The 13,835-nt window shown below is 43.4% G+C and overlaps 1 protein-coding gene across 1 annotated transcript in view; it reads right to left on the bottom strand.

The window, feature by feature from the left end:
* CPS1 (carbamoyl-phosphate synthase 1) overlaps nucleotides 1–11,852 on the bottom strand; it is a 92,457-nt gene extending 80,605 nt beyond the window's left edge. Inside the window, exons 1-5 of the mRNA XM_021532591.3 lie at nucleotides 11,730–11,852; nucleotides 5,395–5,504; nucleotides 1,362–1,506; nucleotides 686–775; nucleotides 227–283 (exon numbers count right to left, since the gene is read on the bottom strand). Of these exons, the coding sequence (XP_021388266.2) occupies nucleotides 227–283; nucleotides 686–775; nucleotides 1,362–1,506; nucleotides 5,395–5,504; nucleotides 11,730–11,852 (525 nt within the window). The remainder of the gene's footprint in view (nucleotides 1–226; nucleotides 284–685; nucleotides 776–1,361; nucleotides 1,507–5,394; nucleotides 5,505–11,729) is intronic.
* Between the last annotated feature and the right edge of the window lie 1,983 nt (nucleotides 11,853–13,835).

Raw genomic sequence — 13,835 nt, 5'->3', positions numbered from 1 at the left:
GCCTTTCATTTACATCAGCTTGTGCTGGCTCACTTGTGCAGGGCAGGAAACCCAGAGCAGAGCCAGGGAGAAGGGGCTCCTTGAGACCAGAAGCCTCCGGAAGAGCACATGGATCTGAGCAGCATCTGAAGTCAAGGCAGCCCAGCAGTACAATGGTACTCCAGGTTTGGAAAGGGCTCAGCATTAGCAAGGTTAAGGCAACTGGATCAAGGGAAGCAGATCATACCTTGTCACGAATTAATTTGGACAACATTCTGGTATCAATCCCGTATAGTGCAGGCACCTGAAGAAAACCCAAGGATAAGTCAGAGAACAAGCAGCTAAAAACAAAATGGGAAGAAGGCAGCAGCCAGATCACTTTTTGAGGACATGTCACAGAATCATAGAACAGTTTGGATTGGCAGACACCTTAAAGCTCATCTCATTCCCAACCCCTGCCATGGACAGGGAAACCTTCCACTAGACCAGGCTGCTCACAGCCCCATCCAGCCTGGCCTTGTGTTAGGAGCTCAGGCTCTCAACAGCAGTTTTACCATGGCTGCCTCATGGCAGCTTTTCACTTCTCCTCTTTATTATCATTCATAAATAGCTGAGATGTTCAAATCTAGTTTCTTCTCTAAAAATAAAGAGCTTGTCTTTCCACCCAGGTCAGTTCTCACCATGCTGTTACATCTAGACTACTCACCTGTTCTTCTTGCAACCACTCTCCCAGGCTCCTAGTAGCCTGCCAGTGGCTGTACTCATTGCTGTAATCCAGCACCAGTAAACCTGAAACCTGTAGACAGAAGAAACATAATTTTGCACTGTAGGATCACCTTTGTACTTATCCCATACCTTCAATTTGCACTATTCATTCACCATAAACCATATCATGGACAGACTTCAGGCTAGCTCATGACTGTACCTGGGCATTTTGACCAGGAAATCCATAGAAGAATGTGGCTTGGTAACCAAAGCTGCAAATCACACTGAGCTGACAAAACACTTCTTGTCAAAAGAAAGAAATGGAAATTTAAAACAAGACAAAATGTGTTGTTTTGTTTTTTTTTTAATAAGAAAACTTTTCACTTTTAAGTAACCTTTCATTTCAAAAGTCAGCTCCATTTGTCAATGGAGTTAGTGTATAAAACAGTTATTTCACCTCAGAATAGATACTTCCAGAAGGCACATGCCTTAGTACAGAAATCAAGATGGAGTATTTTTTGCCACCATTCCTCCAAAGGACAATATCCAGAAGGAGAAAAAGCAAGGCTGGATATCACTGATTCCTTCTAGGAGGGAGCCAGTAAACTCTTAGACACTCAGAGCACATTAGCTGCTGGCCATAACCCTTTGGTCAACACTGCTTCTCCCACTATTACCTTGATCCCATCAGACTCCAGAAATCTCCTGAGGCCCATTTCATCCAAAGCAGCCGTGTCAGGCACTCCACCATTCCCAACTATGGGGTTAGCCAGGGTAAGAATCTGTCCTTTGTAGCTGGGATCTGTCAAAGCTTCAGTGTATCTAGGTGAGGAAACGGTAGAAGAAAAATAAATTGGTCTGGAGTCAAAAGGAAAACAAAAGAACCAGTGAAAACACGCAGGTCTGAATTCCCACATGACAAGAAGACAGAAATGGTATTCGTGTGAAGATAGTCTCAGAATAAAAGCAAACACATCTGTGAATATGCCCTGACTTAGCCATTTGTGATTAAACATTTCACATGGAGAACAAGGAAAGACTTTGGCTTCTCATGTCTCATTTAAGAGAAGCACAGAAGCTATCAACAAACTCAGAGTCCTTTGATTTACCATGAGAAACAAGTACAGGGAGGGCAGGGAGATGTCAGCTCTGCACAGAGTATCACTGGACCCTGTGATAACAGCTTGGCCTGGCCTCTCCCTGGGCAGTGCTGTGCCCTGCCCTCCACGTGCTCTAAGAGCTTTCCCCTCTCAGGGGCAGCAGAAGGCTCCAAATGAAAAACCAGCAGACAGCAGAGCTGTTTGCCCAGGCTTTGTCCCTGCCACACTCTGGAGCTTGTCTTGGGATGCTCAGGGCTGTAACTGCTCTTTTTGTGGGAGAGGACACAGACAAGTCCTTGGGATTCCTCATCACTGCTCTGGGTCCTTCTCTGCCACCTGCTCTGTCAACAAACCCTGCCATGGTTCCACTCCTGTAGTTTCTCCCAGCAGAAGGCTGGCATCTCTTCTAGGCAATCTCCACTTTCCCACCCACAGAGCACCATTCATTTCACCTGACAAGACTCCCAAGTGCTTGGAAGCTGGTTTGTGTATCCCTGAAGAAGGAAAGTTGAAGACAATGCTTTGGGATTCAGCATTCCACCCCTGGTCACAAGGCCCCAGAGCACATCCTGTCATTAGCCCAGGCAGAAGCCTGGCAGTTTGTCAAGCAGCTGCCTGAATGCCCTTCTCAGCAAGGACAGATCTAAAAGCACACTGGGACATTATTCTGCAGCAGAGGATCTAGGATTCCACAAAGTATTACCTCTGGACCTAGTAGGTCCAGCCCCACTTTCAACAACATATAGGGGCACAGGGTAGATGTGGTCTATATGCTCCTATTCTTCAGCTCCAAATTAACAGACAGTCCTTCACTTTCTCCCTTATACTGTAGTATATTGTTGCAAATATCCCTTTAATAATTACTGTCTTTCAACCCAAAACCAGCTGCAATTTAGCAACAGATGAAGTTATCCCCACAAATATTGAGGCAAATGCATAAAGACACTTCAGGACAAATCTACCCTATACAAAATATAATAAATTATTGTCATTATTGTTTGAACAATACATAATTGGCAACTCCAGCCGTCTACCAGATATCAGCAAGTCACAAGAGACATTTTTATGGAACACCAGACTTACTGCCAGAAGATTAATTGTCAAACATTGGGAAACTCTTCACAGAAGCAGGACTGGCTGTTGGCAGATACAGACAATAAACACACCAGCCAGCTCTGAGAAATGACAGGTCGAAGAAACAATGGCCAGGAAATGTTTTCAGGTAAGCCTGTCCTGATGTTCAAATCTACATTTGCAGCTGCAGGTAACCAACCATACAAAGTGCAGTGTGATCCCAAAACTGCAGTAGGTACCAGGCATGTGGCACATGCATGCTGGGCATCGTTCCCTCCTTCTGAGCTAATTGGTTATGCCTCTAAAAGACTACTTGTTACTGACAAAGCTGATGTCATTAACTTTTGCATGTCATTTGTGATCAGCAAACAAGGACAGAGAGCCATTGGGTCTGGGTGGGGTGTGCAGGCAGAGCTCAGACAATGCCCAGGAGCAATGCCATGTGGAGCACAGAGGAGCAGATGGGCACACCAGCTCCAAACGTGCTGCAAGGTCTAATCCTTGCTGTGCCTGCCCAAAGGTCTGCCTGATTTCAGTAAACTCCTGTCAACCCATTCTCTCACTAGAATATCATGGGAAATACACATTTATTAGAGATAAACACCTTTATGGAGCCATTTCAAACATGGGACATTTTATGGGTTGTAACTCTTCTTTCTTAATTGGAAATCTCATCTTTTTGTTCCTATGCCAAATACATGGCTGCAATCGTAGCCTTATTTTTTTCAGCAAATACTTCTGAGAAGTTCATTCTCATGCTTTTCTATCAAAAATGCAACATCTCACCCACAAAAAAGTGTTCTTTGCCTTCTATTCCAGAGTAATATGTCAACATTTCAGCAAGCTTCAGCCTCTCTCAAGCCTGACAGCTGCATACACATAGAGTGCTTTGCCTCCTGTTTCTATAGCATGAATCAGAATGTGAGAGTCCAGTTGAGCACACACAGTGCAGAGCAGCCTATTAACCACCCCAGGACAGAGCCCATGCTGACCCCACTCAGCAACCAGAAACACACACTTCACAGAAAGCAGCTCTGAGGCTTATCAGCACCCCTGCACTCACCCCTTGCTCCCTATCTTGCCAAACTGCTGCATGCCCCAGCAGCACCTCCTTTACCCTGGCACAGCTCTCCCTGTGTCAGGGAGAAGGGACAGCTGGGTTCCTCTGGATTCACAGATCTTGATCTCTGAGCAGGAGCAGGAGGTACAGCTACAGGGCTCCTTTCAATGGACAGCAATCCCTGGACTGGTAAGGGAATCTGCCACCTTTATGTTCTGCAAAAATGCTGCAAAATCTTGTCTTCCATTTCTCTGAGTTAATCAAGGTCATATTCTGTATAGGGGGCTCTGAAGATCCTACCTTACATTTTGATTGTTTTCTCCATGCCCATATGCTTCCCAGCACAGAAGAGAGCTCTGTCACAGCATTCTCTCCAAAAGATTAGACAATGAACAAACACAACTTCTACTGCCACAGTAACATGTGGAGAGGAAATTAATCCTTCAGGTCCTCCTTGACTTTTGTGATGTGCCAAGATTTATGGCCCATAATCTATCAATGAGAAGAGAATTCTGGTGCCCTCCATCATTCTGATCTATTTTAAACAGTGGTTTGTTGGCAGGTATATTAACACAGCCGGTAATTAGTGCTGTCAAAATGCTTAAATAATTGTCTCCTAATGCAAAACTGCAAACTGATTCCCCTCTGCAGCAATTTAACATTCTCACCAATGGTATAATTTTAAAACTCAACCTGTGAGTACTGAGATCTCCAAAGGAGAGCATAAATTGAGAGAACACAAAGCAGATGAGCAAAGACAGCAATGAATGACTGCAGAAGAAGCTCAAGCATCAACAACTTCAGAGATCTGAGAGATATCCCCAGGGATATGTCCCTGTCCTTACCAAAAGCCCCATTCCTCTGCACAAGCAGTCTAACAAAAGCACTGGCAGCATCTGGCTGCCAACCTAAGTGAGCCATAGGTTTCTACCACTCAAGAAGACAGAAAATCATACTAGGTTAGGCATGAATCTGATCCTTCCCTTTAGCTGGAAAGGCACAGAATGCAAAAGCTTGCTTACCTGTGGTATGAGCCAACAAATTACATAAAAGATGGGTCATAAAAGTGACCAACCTGGGGTTTAAAAATTTTGCACTCAGAAGCCAAGTTCCATTACCAAGAAGACTGCAGTTGCTTCAAACCTCTATACTCATTTGGGCACTGGAGGGAGAACAGATATCTTCTCTGCTCTGACTCAGCAGTTCATTAGGAAGTGATCAAACCCTATCAATCTCATTATTATTAGATCAGCCTTTAAAGGGGCTTATCACCACAAATGCTTCGGGCACAAGAGGTCTGCCTGAGACATCTTCATTAATTCTCTCCCTCTCTGTACCTCTGGACCACAATGTAGCCTTATATAGAAAACTACTTGCTTGGATCAGGAACCTACGAGCTTGGAAAAAGCAGCTTTCACACTTCAACAAGCTTCCAGAGAAGTACTGATGCTCATATGTCATTTGCAGTTGCCTTACCCAGAGAGCCCCGTGTTGAACACAACTTCCCCTGCTGTGGAGGATGGATGGCCAAAAGAATAGCCCTTCATCTTCATCCCATCTTCCAGCACCAAGTTCGCTGTCTGCACCTAGGGAAAGGCACATGAAGAGACTCAGACACAGGAGGAAAGGCTTGATGTTTATATAGGTAACACCTAGGATGCCTGCCTTTCATGCAGATATTACCTCTTTCACTAGTCTGATGCCTTTTTTCTTTCTAACACTTAGGAAATATTGTTATCCTAATGAGCTGGCAAACCTCACTGCAAGCAGAGCATGTGCTGCTATTACTGTGGGATCACCCTTTCCTATGCCTTAGCTCATTTTTTCCACGTATGAAATCTTGCAATTTCCCAACATCATAACCCTGTAGGGAAAGGATCACTTGCCTCCTCAATGTTTGCTCAAGGCCTGCTGCTGGCTCCCATCCAGCTCTGACCTTTGATAGGTGCTTAACTTCTGGTGCAACCATACAGCAATGCCACTAAAAATAGGTGTGTGCTTAGTTGAACTGGTGTCAGACAGCAAAGTTCAAAATAGCAGTCTATTCTGCTGTAGGACACTAGACCAGAGGAATTCATGGATCAGATGGATGTTCATGGACTCAGTTACCTCAGGGATAGGCATAAATTGTCCCAGAAGAAGAAGCTATGAAACAAGCAGCCTAGAGGAAATCATACCTCTTCCAGAGAGGGTTCAGCAGAACTGAGTCCCACACTAACTGAGGGATCCCTTCCAGGCTTCATCACTATTTTACGGCCAAGGCAAGTAGGCGAGGAAGTTTTACAGGAGTCCTTACAAGATTCATTGTCACAACTGGGTCTTTGTTTCAGATTAAATGTACTACCCTTTTGGGCCCCACTTGGAAACTAAATCTTTCTTACCCTGTCCAGGCACTGGATGGGAAACCACTAGAGAACTCCACCTTCTAATAAATAATGACTACATGCACAGCAGAAATTACAGAATGATTTGGGAGATTCCCTCAAACAGCAAGATCACTGGTGACATGCAGAGGAAGAGAAAGAGTAAACAAAGCTGCAAATAAATTTGCCAATGAATTCCTGGCTTAAAAGATTTTGGGTTATGAACTTTCAGGACCCTGATAAATCTCCACTTCCGGAAAGCAGAAGCACAGCTGTCTCCTAGGCACAGCCAGAGTGACCACCAGTGCAAAATCCAAGTGGTCTGTGCCACAGAAAACGTGCCAAGCACGTCCACAGGAAGCAGCTCTCACCATGATTTAGCTTCATATTAGTTTCTTTTACAGAACTATTCCTCTTACTGGGATTTTGAAAAGAAAAATCAAGATCAATTTGCTGCAGAAAGGAGCTGGAGAGCTATTTTCCATTAGCTGTAAATCAGATGAACAATCACAGCAAGGAGAAATTTAATTCTCAGTATTGAACATTTTGTAACAATCATGACAAACATTCATTTAGAGCCCCTCTGCAGTTACAAATACCACACAGATCAATTACTAATGTACTGCAAAATGCACTAAAAATCAAACTGCACTGCCAAGTAATTGAATTCTGTGCATCTGGGATGCTTTTAGCCTTGCCATTTTTTCCCCATTAATGTCAAACACCCAGTCATTGTCCAAAGATTTAGCCATAACTTCTGGAACATTCCCACACCATTGGACAGTTTAGCCAGCAACACCCAAATCTCCTCCCTCCCCAGTTATAAACAGAATTTTTGTGGCTAAATCCCCTGGGTTTAGAACAAATTAAAAGGACAGGTTCGTGGGCTCCCTAATCTCCCTGTGCCTCTCACTGCAGAGAACTGCCAGACACTCAAAGCACAGCACAGAGTGGGGTGTGGGTGCCTCCAGCTGGGCTTTGGACAGACCTCTGCTCTTTTGAAAAGCCCAACCTACTCTGCCCACATGGAACACTGACTACTGGATATAGTTTCTGCCAGCCTTGGTGTTAAAAGCTGGATGCCTTCCCCAGCAGGCCACAGTTTGGACTCCACACAAACAGCAACTCCACTTCAAGTAGGTCCCACCACTGGGCACACCTTGGGGCAGTTGCCTGAATTGTGGTCCTGCCACCAACCCTGGCAGAATCCTTCAGGAAACAAAGTCCACAATGGTGGAATGACCAGAAAATTTAAGATTCATCCAAGTGGTGAAGGCCAAACTCCAGAGCAATCACTGTGAGCTTCAGAACCTCACCCTCACTATAGTACTTGGCAGGGATCTGCATGGCCTTCCTCCCATCACTGCCCACCTCCCTTCTAAATCAGACAGCACAGAAATCATTTCTGTTGAACAGAAGCCCTTATTATACTAGTAGAGCCCCTACACAGTATTCAAGTAATGCAGAAAAATGTCCCTGAGCAACACATAACCTACCTGCAAGTTCAGCTGTAGCAGGGGATAGATGTTCAAATGTTTCCCTCCCTTCCTTGATTTATTATTCTTAATTAAGTGGTTGGTTCATTGAGCATTCTCAAAGCAATTATTCTTGTTTACATTTCCAGTGGAGGTGTTACCATATCCCTAAGCTGCCAGCCTACCTTATTTTTTCAGTTTTGTTTTTAAGGTGAAAATGATTTACAGGCTACAGAGAAAGCCTGTTGGCTCAATCAGGGATCAAGTGGGAGAAATACTTACTTTCAAAAAAAGAATAAGCAAGAAATACACAACCCCCAAAAGCTTCCATAAGGTCCTTCTGTTTTCACCCTTCTCAAAAGCATCCCCACATAGCCTCAGATAAATTTCTGTTGTAATCTCAACTAAATTGTTTCTGCCACACACCCCCAGTGTAAGATATGCTATTTGCAATCTGATTTGTTCTTCCTACACATTAGTAGCTTCACCTTTAGCAGAGAGCCTTGTGCTCTAGAGAGGCTGCAGTACTCTTCAAGAGCTTTGAGGATGAAGATGGCTAACAGAAAGGGTCATGCTGATGTCACATTGATAGATTTTGTGTATTTTGTCAAAGCAGCTTGAAGAGTCAACTAGTTCAGGTCCCACTTCACCAAGCACTTCACACATCCAGCAAAGAAAGCACTTAAGAAGTTAAAAGAAAAACAAACTGAAACCCAGTAAGAAAGTAAGAAAGCAGATGGAATCAGTTCCAGTTAGTTCCCTGCTGTAGCAGCCCTCCCCATCTAAAAAGTGGATTATAAAGATCTGCAAAATCTCAAAAGATCTACAGTACCATTCCATGCAGCACAACTTCTCTGCCACATTTCTTGGCTCACCTGTGGCTGGCTACAGAACAGCTGACATACCAGAAGCAGAAAAGAGTCCAAAAGCTCTAAGATTGCTTCTACAATAGCTGGTGCCAAGACTGAGCTACATTTGTCTCTGCCAAGATCAAATAGCCAGCAACAAAGGAGTAGTTTAATCTTTGATAGAAAAATCAAACTAATTCTTACTCTCCTTGTACTATGCCATCACAGGCTGGAAATCTATCTGGGCATGGCTGTCATGACTTTCTTTGCCAACCCTGTGTATATATATCTGTATCTATCTGATTTTGCTCTAGCACATTTGTTTCTGGCTAACATTGAGAGAAGAAGACAGGGCAAGAAAAAAGAATGAGTCAAGGTGAGTGTTTTGGGATACACCAAAGAAGCTCCACACTTAGGATATTTTTTGGGGGAGAAGCACTGGATTAATTATTTTATCATCCAAGACAAAGGCAAAGAAAAGCAACACAAGTACCATGGTAGCAAAGTCACAGTTCCTACAACTTGAACTCTTGTCATGGCTGTTCACAACAATGCCTCAAATATTTTGTCCATAACAAAACTCAAAGGAGAAGAGTGAACCAAGCCAGATGAGATACCTAGCACAAGTCACTGAGGACCCATGGAAATGAGCATGGAAATTGCCTTTCCCCAACCACAGTAGCAGTTCACTAAGTTCCCCCCATCTGTATGGGAATGGGCCCCATTCTACCTCCCCTTCATGTCCAAAACAAGGAATGGACTCATTGTCACTCCTTGTGACTCATCTTTAGCTTCCTAACCTACCTCTCTACTCCCCTTGCAGTCACTGTTCCATTTCTTTCCACCTGCCTCAAATACATTTGTCTTAGATTGTTTTAGTGCAATACAACACATTTGAAGAGTCCTTTTGCAGTAATCTAAAGTAATTTCTAAAGCCAGCACTCTACAAAATCTTGCTCATCTCCCTCTCATTTCTGACTACATTTTTAGCTCATTCCTGGTGGTTTTTATAGCTCTCCCAAGTCTCTCCTCAGTGAGCCAGCTGTACTGTTACAAGCCACCTATTTATTGCTCCTACTACCTTTACATGCCCGTTTAACTACATTGGCCTCAGAGGAGCATTAAACAATAAGAGCTTCAACCAGCAGTCTCTCTGCCTATTCCTGAATTTTAAACAGGCTTGATTAACCTGAAACCAGTGATGCTAAACACCCCTGCTGAGAGTCCTGAGGGGTCTCTGGTCTGCTCTCTGCCCCTCTTTCGCTCATGGATGCCCATCTCTTCTTTAGAACGGAAGGATGGGATGTAACAGAAAAATATGGACCTGTGAGATCCCAAATCTAACACTACTCACCTACATGGTGTTTCCCCACAGAGGGTGAGTTTAAACTGGACAGAATACAGACTTGGGAGAAACATTTTTAGGCATTTTTCTAAAACTACCACCTCTCCCTCATGCTGTCTAATACTTAATTTATGCACAGGTTAGATGTTTTCATTGTATTTTTTTATGTTTGCTAAAATAGCCCAGCAAGAAAAAGCAATTAAAGGCAACTAAATTCTCATTTAAGCCTCCAATAATGGAAGAATGAGACCATTACCTAATACTGCCATTAGTCCACACACAGCATCATGGATCATAGATTATCCTGAGTTGAAAAGGATCTACAAGGCTCATCAAGTTCATCCAGCTCCTGTCCCTGCACAGGACAACCCCAAGAATCCCATCATGTGCCTGAGTATTGTCTAAATGTTTCTTTAACTCCAGCATGCTTACATTGCATTTCACCCTTTCCTCAAATTTCTCAAAAATACCCATTCCCTCTAAGGCTGGTTGGAACACCAAACCCAGCCATGGGTCACTGCTTGGTCACTTGCCTCACAACTAGACTTAGCTTCCACACTCTGATGCAAAGAAACTGGGAACTCATGTGCTGAAAGAAGGTGTATAAACAGGAATACTTCTTGCCTTATCCTGAATTCTTCTGCATAGAATCATAGAATCGTTTGGGTTGGAAGGGACCTTAAAGATCACCGTGTTCCAATCCCTTGCCATGAGCAGAGACACCTTCCACTGGAAGGTTGCTCAGAGCCCTGTCTAACCTGGCCTTGATCACCTCCAGGGACATGGCTGCCACAGCTTCTCTGTGCAGCCTGTTTCCAGTGCCTCACCACCTTTGCAATAAAGAATTTATTGCTAATTCTCTGTCAGTTTGAATCCATTCCCCTTTTGTCCTGCCAAGTAACTGGTCTGTTGCAATGAGCTCAAAGAACTCCCAGAAAATGAGTGGCTGTGGGACAGGTAAGAGAAACCCTAGTCCTCAGTGGACAGAAGTGATAATGATCAGCCCTCTGGAACACCCTGCCAGGTAAGGCAGCAGCTGCAGTCCAAGTCTCTCTATGCTCTTCCCTACCACTCTCTGAAACACCACTCCCCCAGTTACTAATTCTATTGCACTGTTCATTCAACACAGCACCTGTGCAAAAGTGCCTTTTCAATGCAAAGTGCATGCAGAACTCACAGCACTGCAGTGCTACAGAACCCCCCACAGAAAGTCCCATTCCACCCATTTACTCCAGCTCCTGTAGCAAAGAGCACTAGAAAACTGGGGAAATCAACGGAGTACTCCAGCTCCTATAAATCAAGAGCTGATACACTGATGCATTCACAAGAGCTGTCTACCTCTCCAGTTAACCTCAGAGCCACTGTAGTTTCTAATACATTGAAAATGGATTCTGTATGGATTCAGTAGGATTCATTATATGCTTCAAGTGATGCACAATTTTAAATATTCAGCCAATTCATTCTCATATGGATTGAAACATCTGTTCTGTTAGCTATCAGTCCTGTAGAAGGGTGAGGTGTTTCTAAAGAAAATACCATATAATAATTAACTGAAACCCTGAACCTACACCTTTTGGTGTAATTTACCCTATAACTTCCATTCCAGACTAGACAAAAAGTATGTTTGCTTAGCTAATAAGACCATTTAGCCAAGCAACCCCCTTGCTTAGGGTTCAGACAAATTTTCTCTGGTTCATGTCTCTAGGTAAGCCCTGTTATCTCCAGCAAGTTATCACTGCATGCCAAACTCGTCTATTAAACAACAGTAGTTCACTGTTACCTTGATGTTCAACAGTCTGGTACCTGTCCTTGAGAAACTCCAGTGATCAGCAGACACATTGCAAAACTCCAATCTGCCTTTCAAAGTCTTCATCACTTTGCAAGCTGTCAAAATTCTTGTCATCTTGAAAGCTGCCGATGGGTAACTAAAGTTTAAAGAACAGAAGAGAAAACAAAAATCTGCTTGTATGTATTTCTTCAAGATTTGGTGCTGACAATATACTCCTGTAGATCACAGGGGAAGAGCACAGAGGCACAGCAGGAGCACTGAACTGACTGTACAGCACTGCCCTCCACCTCCCATTTATTCTGCCATTAAAAGTCCCAGGTGCAGCCCCACCTCTTCCCACCCCTCCTCAGAGGGGTGCTTGCTCAGGCATCCTTACAACATTTCTCCTCAGGCTGGTCTCTGAGCACTGTCACAGGGGTTTGAACACCATCTGGAAGACAGCAAAGCCTGAAGGAGAAATCACCCCAAGAATACAAGAGCATGTAGTGGCAGGACAAGGGGAAGTGGGTTCAAACTAAAAGAGAGCAGGTTTAAATTAAATATCAGCAAGGAATTCTTCCCTGGTGGGTGCTGAGGCCCTGGCACAGGTTGCCCAGAGAAGCTGTGGCTGCTCCATCCCTGGATGTGTCCAAGGCCACATTGGACAGGGCTTGGAGGAACTTGGGATAGTGGAAGGTGTCCCTGCCTGTGGCAGGGGGTGGCACTGGATGATCTTCAGCATTCCCTTCCAACTCAAACCACTCCATGATTCTGAGCAGCACAGGGGCCAGCTCTCAACATGGGGTCTGCATGCTGGCTGTGTGACAGCCTGTGGCTGCTACAAGCATACTTGTACTAAAGGATGTGAAGCAGGAAAATCAAATTCCATGGAAAGATGAAATCTTGCTTCTGTGTTTGGAGAGCATGTTCTAGCACAGATTCCAAAGTACTGTCTGTCCACAAATTAATGAAAAAGAAATTTTTTTACAACAAAAAACAAATGGTTGCAAAAGAAGAACATATTTTTGTAATACTTCATGGTCAACACATGGAATAAAGTGAAAAATTCCATATATTATTCCCCAACTACACATCTTTATGACTAAAATATTTTGCCTATAACACTGTACTCTTCATAAAGAATACTACTCCTCATTAGACAGAGATGAAAATGCCTCATTAAGACAAAAGCAGGGAGAGAAGTATGCCCATTTATTATTCTTCAAGAACTAAAAAGAAGAGACATCTTTTGAAACCCAGGTGATCAAAGTTTTAATAGGCTTGAAGCAATATACACCCAGATTTTTTTGTGCAGCTGGACACATTCTGCTGTAAAGGATTTAGGTGACTAAATCCTTTTCAGTCATGGTGGCAGTTATAGTCATGACTTCTTTTTATGCAGTGATTTGAGATTAGTCTAAATTGACACCACTACCACATAAAAATAAAAATAAAAATATTTCCTGTGCAGTTCATTATATATTCACCAGGTTGAACAGTCATGAACATCATAAAAGATAGAGAGAAGAGGGGGCAATGGGTTTGGTTACCCTGCATGGCATGAAAAGCTTTCTGGATATTTGAAAGAGAAACACATACAAAAGGCCAGAATCCAGATGATTGAAAGAGATAGACACAGATAGGGTAGAAAACAGACTGGATATACAGAAGCTCACTGCTTCAACATGGACTTTACAGGTGTGCAGAGCCAGGAGAACCGAGCCTGATAACTTCACTTTGGTTTAGGGCATTATAATTTTTCCTACAAGAAGATATCTGGCAATCATTCTGATTTGTTGGAGGAGCTCAAGAGAGACAGATTTTGCTTTTTGCAAACAAATAAATAAATACGGAGGACTGATAAATATTTTTGTTAGCTCTTCCTTAATTTTCTTGGCTCTAGTCTGTAGTGAACCAGAAGTCAAAGCCCTGCTTACAAGTGACTGGAGTGTAAAAACCTTTGCTTTGAACAAGAAAGGTCATCTTAATATCCAAACACGTTAGCTCACACATGCAGTTCAGAAGAACTTTCTTCCAAAGTCACATTTCACATTATGCTAGCTTTAAATTGCCATGAGTGCAATACACAGCTTTTGGAAGATTACTTGTTATGGCTGT

This window comes from Lonchura striata, chromosome 8 (assembly GCF_046129695.1).
Source record: "Lonchura striata isolate bLonStr1 chromosome 8, bLonStr1.mat, whole genome shotgun sequence".
Lineage (NCBI taxonomy): Eukaryota > Metazoa > Chordata > Aves > Passeriformes > Estrildidae > Lonchura > Lonchura striata.
Note: the sequence above shows the minus strand (reverse complement) of the source record. Positions and strands in the feature narration are given on the sequence as shown.